This window comes from Pinus tabuliformis, chromosome Q (assembly GCF_031772625.1).
Source record: "Pinus tabuliformis cultivar Carrire ecotype Pingquan chromosome Q, CPIR1, whole genome shotgun sequence".
Lineage (NCBI taxonomy): Eukaryota > Viridiplantae > Streptophyta > Pinopsida > Pinales > Pinaceae > Pinus > Pinus tabuliformis.
Genome location: NC_142296.1, coordinates 644,014,989 through 644,026,516, shown reverse-complemented (window position 1 = coordinate 644,026,516; position 11,528 = coordinate 644,014,989). Strand labels below are relative to the sequence as shown.

At 36.5% G+C, this 11,528-nt stretch overlaps 1 protein-coding gene across 1 annotated transcript; it reads left to right on the top strand.

The window, feature by feature from the left end:
• The first annotated feature begins 4,109 nt into the window (after positions 1-4,109).
• Positions 4,110-5,168, top strand: LOC149221117 (subtilisin-like serine-protease S). Its single transcript, XM_089382911.1, has 4 exons — positions 4,110-4,316; positions 4,407-4,498; positions 4,729-4,826; positions 4,910-5,168. The coding sequence occupies exons 1-4, from the start codon at positions 4,239-4,241 to the stop codon at positions 5,083-5,085; spliced, it is 444 nt and encodes a 147-aa protein (XP_089239037.1). The 5' UTR covers positions 4,110-4,238; the 3' UTR covers positions 5,086-5,168.
• Positions 5,169-11,528: the final 6,360 nt, after the last annotated feature.

Sequence of the window (11,528 nt, the reverse complement as noted above, 5' to 3'; positions counted from 1 at the left end):
AACCTAATTCATGTCATCAAAAAGACCATATTCTCTGAGCAACAAAACTGGCATTTTGCTTTGGTAAATGATTTATGGGTTGACTAAGTCACCAAGGCCCACTTTGAACACCTCCCCTTACTTCCTAGTATATGGAAAAGAAGCCATCTTTCCGCCCAACATCTACTTGTTTGCGTACAAACTTTCTCAAGAATCCCAAGGAAAACCATGCTTATTAATGCAACATAGGATGGAAACCGTTCACAAATTACAGGAGAAAAGTTGAAAGCAAAAGAAAAAAATTTCACTTCATCAGAATCATATCACAAGGTGCTTCGACAAGAAGTCTACATGGAAGACACAACTTAAGTGTGGGTGACTTAGCCTTGAAGTGGGACAAAGCCACGAGGACAAGGGCAGACAAACTAATTTTCAGTCCCTGTGGATTTGGCCATTCATTGTCCACGAAAATCTTGGCCAACATTTATCATCTTCAATCACTTGACAGGAAGATTGACTATCTCCCTGTCACTGGCAAAGAATTAAAACACTACTTCGAATGAAGATCTGTGGTTGTGCCCTACACTACATACATAATCTTTTCTTTCTTGTTTGTTTAAATTTTGTTTTTTTTTTCGTCGTGTCAGTAAGTGTTGTGCATGAACAATTATGGATTCTTGGTATGCATGTGGACAAACTCTAAAGAGTCTTGTGACACTTCAACATTTGCTAACCTTTTGTCCATCTTCCTTGTGTTGGTTATATCTTTTGGCCAATGAATGTTCTGACAGAAAATAAGATCTGGAGAGTTTTGGTCCAACCATGAACCTGTTTCTATTCGAGAAACCTTATGCCCATAATCGGTTTTGTGTTTCAGTGTTTTTGATGCTTATCCAATTAGTAGAAAGAGGAGAAGGGGGAAAAAATCTAAATGAACAAACCTGAATCAGAGGTCTCTATATGATTCTCTGAAGGAACAACCTCTTCTTCTCTCAATAAGTCGGGATCCTCTTCCACCACAAAATAAATAAGTGTTGATGCACAATCCTCTTTAAAAATAAATAAATAAATGCAAAATAAGAGAAATGTTTCCTCCACAGAGAGGTGAAGGATGCAACTCCGTCAAGGTACTGTAGAGGCTCGCTGGCCACAAAGAAATGTTTGTGTTCTGCATGACTCCACTAGGGTACTGTCTAGGCCTGCAGGGAAACAAGGCAACACTAGAGATGAAAAATTATACTATGAAAATGTTAAGCTCATGAGATACACTACCCTTCCAACTCGAAACGTTGTGATTTGTGTTTAACCTTATGTTGCATTCAACCAAGAAGGCATAAAGGGGACCATGTCTATTTATGGGATAAGTGGGAAGACCAAAGTAACCTTTCATGATGAATCAATACTCCATGAAGACCTAAGGCCCTGCACAAAAGGAAGTTAATCGAGATAGAGAAGTTGTAATTCTACTAGTGTGTGGCTAAGGTGTTTTAGTTGCTACAACACCCTACAAAATTTTGTCTTGCACTCAATTTCAGAGCCTTCCTTGGTCTTGCATACTGTTGTCGCAAACACCGAAAATCATTTCATGATATTTCTTGAAGTAGTTTGATCCATTTTGCAAGTTGGGTTAACTGTCAAATTTCAGCGATATTTCGCGGTCACACAATGTGTAAAATCATATTCTGATGGTTTCAAGGGCCTATCTATGTGTATATGAGTTTTTCTAACTATGTAAGCATTTCATGCTCATTCAAAAAAATTTAGCACTGTCGCACAAGTGTCGTCATGGTCGTCCCAAAATCTATCTTAAGTGTCACACTTGTCATAATGGTGATAAAGTGGTCACAAAGAGGGAAATACATTGTTTTTGTGTCTTGGGTTATCTATGTTGTTGTGTCATCAAGTATTCTAAGTGTGAGATCATAGTCGATCTTATCACCGTTCATATTAGTGTAACCGATCATCTTACACTTAGCCATTTTTTAGAAGGCTTCCCGACTAAGGAACTTGGCATCACCCCCAAACTCACTGAACTGCGCATTATGTAGTTCCAAACCTTATAGCTGAGACCTTTCCCCTTGACATTGCACAATGTGTAGTTCCTGCCTCCCAGGACTATTGCACTGCGTAGTTACTTTGGTCAAGCTTCGGCCTTGGCTTCTAGAATTACACAATCATTCCTCCCAGCTTGACTTTCAATATGCAATGCACAATCACAAGCCTCAAGCTCATCCCCTTAGCGTCTGACCTGCACAATTACGTAGTAGCCCTGCCTCCTTTCCTCCCAAAACTACACAGTTTGTTCTCTCAAGCTCATCCACTTAGTGTGTCCCACAGGCTCTCAAAATTGCGTAGTCTTGTCCTTCAGTCTTGCTTGAACTACACACTACGGAGTCTCAGAGCTCAAGCCTCACCCATGATTGTTGGAACTGTGCACTGCGTAGTAACTGAGCCCTCTCTCCCAACCTGTCACCTTGTTCCGGCTCAGTTAATGGATCAAAATGCATTATCTTAAACTAGGAGGTTTTCAGACAAATGTCGTCTCGTCATGAGTGAATTGCAGATACAGGAATCCTATCACAACATAGAAAGATGATGAAGAAGGAGATGAAGGAGGAAAGCTTGTTGAAAGACACACTTGTAACTGAACACACAAGCTAATGAATTAAGAAAAGAATTAGAGAGATAAGTTAGTTCTTTGGGGAGCAAGGAGTGGTTCCAATACTTCACTACTGGAGCTAGAGATGTACATTGTAAACACATGTCTTGGAACTTTTACTTAATAACACAAGCCTTCAAGGCCAACACATTCTTCCTACATGGATTATTAATGTTTGTAAGACTATTCTATGGATGTGTGTACTTCATGTTTGCTTTCACATGTGCTAAGATAGTTGAAATATTTCAGTTGTTTAGTACTTATCTTATTGAGAATGTGTTGTAATGGTTGTTATGTTGTCCCATCCTTGTGGTGGACTATTCTGCGAATATTAGAAAAACCTTTCTTCATTTGTTGGTTGTAATGATTGTCACATCCTTTGTGGATTATTCTGCTAGATGTTAGACGGATCCTTCCAGATCATGTGTGTCTCTTCTTGGGTGGTACTACTACCTCGCTCTTAGAGACTCACTTTTCTCTCTCTTGAAGGTAGAAGAACCTTGACACATTTTACAACTGAACATTCAGTAGGCACACCTTATTGATTTTCAAAGGTACCATTGCGTCCCTCTCTCTTACAGACAACAAGTCAAATCTTTAAGGATTCAGCAACCACGTCTTTATAAGAGGGGACTCCTACACCAAATGGTGTGAGGTATAATTGGTACTTGATATCGGGGAGATCCCTGAATTTTGGCAAGTTCAGTACCGTCAACAAGTGGATAATTGGTGGTTGAATAATGCATGGTGTGTGAATGATGTGAAGGGATAAGAGTGGAGAATTGAAAAAATGAAGGAACTTGCATACACATTTATAATATTTCAAATAACATAACAAAATAAGATAATGAAATAAACATTTAATCAAAATCCAATTTGACAAATGATGCAGAGAACATATATTCACCCTAGTGTCACCACAATTTATAAAAACATTAAATGAACACTACCATTATACCTGAACAAAAGAATTTATATTATGGACTAAAAATATATGAAAACTTGTATTGAGAGATAATTTTAATTCACCATACCTAACTATGTAGTACACTAAATGATCATGTGCCATTGATTACAACATTGGTGGCCGAAACTAGCATCAATGCATTAATAGGGACGGGTGGAGTCCTATCAAGGTGTAGCAACTAGAAGCTGAGGAACAAACAATTGAGAGCCCACTAAAGAAATCAACACAGAAGAGAGAATTTGTCCCATCGGGAGAGATATTGGACTCCACTGTTCAAGTACGCACCAATAAAACAAAGGCAGACAGTAAACATGTAGACATACTCCACAAAGAAGCTTGGATGCAGCTTGCAATGCAACTTTTTGTTTTAATGTAATTATTCTTTGCATTTCGTGCATTCTCAAGTTTATGATGCAATTGCGACTTTTTTTTAACATGATAAGCACGTTCATTCAACATTGGCGCTGCAAGGACTTGCACAAATCTAAATCGTAAGTGGCCATCGTCAGATCCACTACAGACACCACTCACTCTGCTTGTCAGATTAAATAAAGCTCCACCCTCCACCAAAGTATTACAACAGGCCGTTCAGATTGAGTAGACTAAAGTGGATAGTAGTGAGAAATATTAGTGATGGGGTTCAAGCTTTATTTCGCATTGGTTTTTCTATGCACTCTACTATTCGGCCTCGCCATCACTGACGATGGAAAGGTGCGGACTCTTAATTTCTTCAAACTAATTCTAATTTCGCTACAAGATTACTCAGTTTTAATGTCGCTAATTTCACTGATCTGCATGTAGGTGCACATTGTATACATGGGGAGATTACTCTACAATAATAGACAAGAGATTATAACCAGTCATTTGCAGGTTCTTTCGTCTGTTCTCAAAAGGTATGAAATTATGAAATATTCAAATTTCAGAATTTCACAGGTGTGGCTATTAATTGATTTTATATTTGCAAATTTATGTCTCGAGTTTTATCTACGGTATTCATTTTTAATTGAAATGTAGTTTTATTATTATTAGAATAATAGACGTTTCCAGTTGACCCATCATCCAGAGAAATTGATTTTTTTTGTTATTATATTTATGTGTGGGCCGGGTATTTGAACTTTTGCAGTCTGAGACACGCAAAGCAATCTCTGGTACGTAGCTATACTTCTTCTTTCAATGGATTCACAGCTCTATTATCCAAAGAACAAGAGACTACATTAGCTGGTACGTTTCGTTAACGACTGTGTTTCTTAATGAGTAAGCCCCCAGGTTCCTATTCTGATATATAAATTCCCACAATTTAGCAGGGAAAGCAGGAGTATTATCAGTGTTCCCTGATCCAGTGTTAAAACTTCATACAATGCACTCATGGGAATGCTTAGAAAAAGACTTGGCCATGGCAGGCTCTTCTTACAGAGAACCGAAATCTTCTGGCGCTAATGTCATAATAGGGTTTCTAGATACAGGTATATTAGTCTTTTGAAACTCCATTTGGTTAAGTTCAGTTTTGATTGTAGAGTTCGGGAGAAATATTTGAAATTGGACTATTTTAGAATTAGTATAATAACGAACATGTTTATTTATTTTAAATTTATATTAAAAAAAATAAATTATAAAGAGATTGATTTTCTTATTTTATATTTATGAATTCTAAAAAGTGTATTGTAAAAAACACATTAATTTGTTTGGAAAATAATGGAATTTTTTTTGTAAGATTATGATAAAATTTGTCACAATTTTTTTAAAATCTGAGTTATAGCTATCAAATTTCAGGATTTTGGGTGCCTAGGTTTTTGATGTTGTTGAATCCATTTCCACCCTAAAAAAAAAATCAAACATTACCATTCTGATTTTTTGAAAAAAAAAATTACAGGTGGAAGAAAATTGCAGCCAGGGTTGAAATATGTGTAGGGTCAATTTAATTAATTTTTTTATTTTTATTTTTTTATTTTCCTTTTTCCTTTTTTTCTCCCATTCAAGTGAGAAAACCAAATTTGAAAACATAATTTAAAAAATTCTAAAATCCTCAATCTAATTAAATTTAAAGAAATGAAATTTTGAAATATGTTAAGAGTAATATGCTTGTCCTAAAAAACACTCTCTAATATGTTAAGAGTAATATCTTATCCTAAAAACACTTTCTAGTATGAAAGAAATGTAATATAATATTATGTTCAAGGTTTTGACTCAATCAAATTACATAAAATTAAAAAATATTTAAAATTAAAATTAAAAAAAATAATAATTATAATAATTAATAAAACATTTTGATTTCATTCAATTAAATTAAAAATAATAACATAAAATAAATGATTAGAATTATAATTAATAATTAAAAATTGATTCTTCATCTATTAATTATTGACATTGGGTGAAAAGAGATTTGAGACATCAAATCCAGTGTAATTTAAAAAAAAAAGAGATTTCATTCATGTTAATGCTGAGCTGCAAATTTTTTTAAAGTGAAAAAAGATTTGAGGAAAAATTTTTTATGCCGAGTATATTTAAATTAAATAAATCTATGCTGATTATAATGATTTTTTATTATTTTTTAAACAAATTCATATAACTTGTGAGAAAATAATATTTTATCTTGAAGGCATTTGGCCGGAAGCAGCCAGCTTCAGTGATAAGGGTATGGGCCCTGTTCCTTCGCGGTGGAAGGGAAAGTGCGTTAAGGGAGAAGGTTTCAATGTCTCCAACTGCAACAGGTGATCTATGCAACTGAAATAAGTTCGTTGGTTGTTTCTATTCTTGTTTGACTTACAGCTAAAATAGTATTGTTGTCTTAACAGTAAAATAATTGCGGCAAGATATTACTCAGGTGGAGAGGACGATGATTTAGTGACAAGTATTAAACCGAAATCAATATTGCCACAAATAAGGACTGCAAGAGATTATGAGGGCCATGGCACGTCTACAGCTTCCACTGCAGCTGGCAGCTTTGTGGATAATGCAAATTATAATGGTCTCGTCAGAGGTGGACCTGCCAGTTTCTCTACTAGAATTGCCATATAGGGTTTGTGGGGTGGACTATGGGTGTCCAGGTGTACAGATTTTCGCTGCCTTTGACGATGCATATAAAGATGGAGTGGATATTGTATCCATCTCAATTGGAGGAAATCAGGCTGATTTTGTGAACGATCCAATTGCCATACCAGCATTTCATGCTACTCAAAAAAGAATTCTGATTGTATCCTCTGTGCGAAACGAGGGACCAGATTCCAAAACAATGGTTAATGTTGCGCCATGGATTTTTATAGTTGGAGCGACCTCAATCGACCGGGATTTCCAATCAAACGTTGTGTTAGGCAACGGTAAGCTTATTCAGGTGAGAACAAGGTAAAACAAACACAATAGTATAATGTTTTTTAACTTTACACAACAATTAATAATTTCATTCTTCACAGCTTTACTAATAGATTCTGCCATTCAAGAGCATGCCCTGTTTTTATAGTGATAATTTCATGCCTGTTCCTAATAGTATTAAAGACTATTTTATAAAGAAGTCGTAAAGGGGCAATAAAATGCAGTTTTGTCACTCTCTCGAATTACCAAAATAATTATGATGATCAAACAGATGTGGATTAGATCTATAAGCAAACCTGTTGTTAAATGCATATAAAATGGTTAACATTTTTCATGATTTGTAGATCCAGTATTTTGGGATTTGGCTTTAAAGATTTGTACTGTGCATTTAGGGTAAGGGCATCACCTTTTCGAATCTCAGCTAATCGGCCATGCACCCGTTTATGTAAGGAGGAAGCATACCTGCCAAGTCCTGTGACCGACCCTTTGACTCAGTAGCCGCAAGGTAACTTTCCAACACAGATTTAACTTAGGGAAATTAAAGTATGCAATGTAGGAATTTTATAATTATATTTTTTCATGAAGAGGAAATTCAAATGAAGGTATTGTGAAGCAATTGTGTTCAGAAGTGCTTAGATGCAAACAAAACGAAAGGAAAGATTGTAGTCTGTATTGCAAATGACACAGCTACATTGATGGGATACATGGAAGTAGAAATCTGTTGGAAATATTAATGCCAACCACAACTTTAAACACACTAACAACCAACATACTTGTCAGTCAAACATTGCACGTCTATTGGAAATATTAATGTCAACCACGGCTTAAAACACAGTAACAACCAACATACTTGTCCAGTCAACCACTGCACGGTTGCAATTTTGTTTGAGAGGCAGAAGGACTGGAGTTAGAATAGAAGTTCAAAACAGACCATTTCACAACACATCATAGAAGTTAAAGCATTTAATGAAGTTTAATAAATAGATATGGGCAAACATTCATTCCACACTCCACAACACTTGCAAGTTCAGAGAATCATTTACTATGTAAATCGTCCATGTTGCTTTATTAAATATTTTGTCTGTCATGTAATTAATGTGAAATTCGTATGTTAGGATAAATATGCAAGTGAAAGTCATTTGTAATGTTGGGCATGTTGGGTAAGTTAGGGAGTGAGAGTCTATGAAGTAGTGAGGAGAAATCTGGAGGAAATTTTTGTGGGAGCATGAAAACTAGTTTTACGGAGTTTTAGTTTTACAAAAGTTTACTCCACACAACCAGTAATGCGTTGTGTTTTTCACTTGGAGCTGCAGCCTCCATTTATCATGAGAATATAACTTCTTTATGTTTTGACATATAATATAAAGTGTGCTCAGTTGCGTTATGTTTTTAACTTTACACAAGTAAATTTCGGCAACCTTTTTTATTTTACTCTGTTTTGCCGTGAGTGAACTCTGTGTTTTAATTAAGTCCCTGTGTGGTTGCGATATCCTCCCCGAACCTAAAGGGTTACCTTTCCCAACTGAAGTTGACCTTGCCTACTCTTCCGCAACTGATTTCTGAGTCCCTTTGCCCTCGTAAAATTTTTCTAACATGGTGTGTAAAAACAATTTGCCCTCGTAAAATTTTTCTAACATGGTATCGGAGCGGGTTAAATATTGTTATTGTAAAAACAAATGTTTTTACTAGCAGTAAGAATTGTTTTGAGGGTAGATTGTTTTTAGCATATTTACCAGCAGGTAGAAAGTTTTTTACACTCAGAAATGGCAACATCAAGCACAAGCTTTACTAATCCTCAAATACCTCAGTTTAATGGCAAAAATTATGATTATTGGGCTATTACAATGAAGGCCCTATTTTGTCTCAAAACATTTGGGATTTGTGGAGAATGGTTTTCTAGAACCAGCAGATGCAGCAACATACAATGCGTTGTCTCAAGCAGAAAGGGATTTGTTAAGGGACAACACGAAGAAGGATTCAAAAGCCTTGTTCTATATTTTCCAAGCAGTTCATGAAAGTATTTTTCCAAGGGTTGCAGCAGCAACGAAGTCCAAGCAAGCATGGGACACCCTCCAGACAGCCTACCAAGGCATGGAAAAAGTCAAGACAACAAAACTACAAATGTTGAGAAGAGATTTTGAAACACTTTGCATGAAAGAGTCTGAGAATATAGACTCGTTTTTTACACATGTAAGTGGGTTGGTTACTCAAATCAGGTCTCATGGTGAGACACTTGAGGAAAGAAGAATAGTTGAGAAAGTTTTGAGAAGTTTGCCAGCAAGGTTTGAGGCCATTGTTGTGGCCATAGAAGAGACAAAAGATCTCTCATAGTTCTCAGTGGATGACCTTAATGCATCACTGATTTCTCATGAATATAGATTGAATAGAGCAACAAGCTCCTCCTTGGAGCATGCCTTCAAGACACATTTCTCATTTGGCCAAGGTCGAGGCAGAGGAAGATCATATGTTAGAGGAAGAGGAAGAAGCCCACACAGAGGTGGAAGAAGCAACCCTTCAAGCACAAGTGGAAGGGGCAGCAATCAAATCCAAGTCAAGGCCCAAGCCAAAATCAAGCACAAGGTCAAAGGTATGATAAATCTCAAGTTCAATGTCATTATTGTAAGAAGTATGGTCATTATGCAAATGAATGTAGAAAGAAGCAATATGACATTAGTAACAAACCAAGTGTAAATTTCACAAAAGAAAATCAGAACCATGATAGGATTTTTTTTAGCTTGTAATGTACACAAGAAAAATAAATTGATATATGGTATCTAGATTCAGGGTGTAGCAACCACATGTCAGGGAACATAGAAATGTTTTCCAATCTAGATGAAAGTGTGAAATCTGAAGTGACATTAGGGACTGATAGCAAAGTCTCTGTCATGGAAAAGGAAGAGTTAATATCCTAACAAAGAAGGGGGAGAAGAAGTACATCTCAGATGTTTACTTTGTCCTCAGTCTGAAGCATAACCTCATAAGCATTGGACAACTCATGCAAAAGGGCTACAATGTCTTCTTCAAAAATGATGAGTGCACAATTTTGGATAGGCCTCCAAGTAGACAGTTGATTGCAAAGGTTCAGATGACAAACAATAGAATGTTTCCCCTAAAGATAAGATTAGATTTGAAGGAAGAAGGTGCATAAGCACAACTATAAATGAACTCACAAGAGGATGGAAGAAAAGATGCAGTTATCACACAAGTGAACTATCAAGTAGAGGTGAAAGATGAAAATTGGTTATGGCATTTGAGATTTGGACATCTCAACTTTGGAGGTTTGAATTTCCTGCATAGAAAAGGCATGGTGAAAGGGTTACCACTCATAGAAAAACGAACAACCTATGTGAAGGATGTATCTTAGGCAAACAACATAGAGAGACATTTCCAGTAGGAAAGTCAGTAAGGGCAAAGGCACCTTTGGAGATTGTCCACTCAGATTTATGTGGACCAATGCAGACACCATCAATTGGTGGCAGCCACTATGTATTGACCTTCACAGATGACTACACAAGGAAGACATGGGTCTATCTCCTAAAACAGAAAAGTGAAGTGTTTGAGTGATTTCGCCAAAACAAAGCTCTTGTTGAGAAGAAAAGTGGACACTACATCAAAGTCCTCAGGACGGATAGAGGTGGTGAATACATCTCAAATGACTTCTTTCGATTTTGCAGGGAGCATGAAATTCACAAGAAATTTACAACAAGGTATACACCTCAGCAAAATGGTGTGGCGGAAAGGAAGAATATAACCATTATGGAAATGGAAAGGAGTATGTTGAAGGCAAAGCATTTTCCAAATGATTATTGGGTTGAAGTTGTTGCTTGTGCAACATATATCTTGAATAGATGTCCAACCAAATGCGTACAGAACGTGGTTCCTGAAGAAGCATGGAGTGGAAGAAAGCATAGTGTCACTCACATGAAATTCATTGCCTGTGTGGCATATGCACATGTCCCAGATGAGTTGAGGAATAAGTTGGACAGCAAGGGGGAGAAATGTATATTTGTTGGATACAGTGATGAATCCAAAGCATACAAGCTCTACAATCTATCAACCAAGAAGGTCATAATCAGCAGAGATGTGCAATTCATAGAAAAGGAATCATAGTATGGAAGTTTAGAGAAGACAGTCAACGTGAAAGCATGTATACCACATGAGGACAAAGAGGAATTTACAGTAGCAAGCAATTCCTCAACAATGACTCCCTCTACTCCTATTCAAGCTCAACAAAACAGGTAGCAAACAACACCATTAACAAATAATAGGACAACGTCACACAGTCAAGCAAGTGATTCTCCAAGCACACCGCAAAGTGCAACACCAAGTGACATGTCAAGCCCATCTTCAGCAAGCATAAGAAGATCAAAATTTAGAAATTTAAATAATATCTATGAGCATGATGAGGTTGATAACAATGTTGTTCTGAATTCCTTATTTGCATTATTTTGTCATGTAGAGGACCCAATCCATTTTGAAGATGCAATCAAAGAAGAAAAATGGGTTGTGGCAATGGAGGAAAAAATAGAATCAATAGAAAGGAACGACACATGGGAGTTAGTGAATCTTCCACAAGGAAAAGAAGACATTGGAGTGAAGTGGGTCTATAAGACCAAG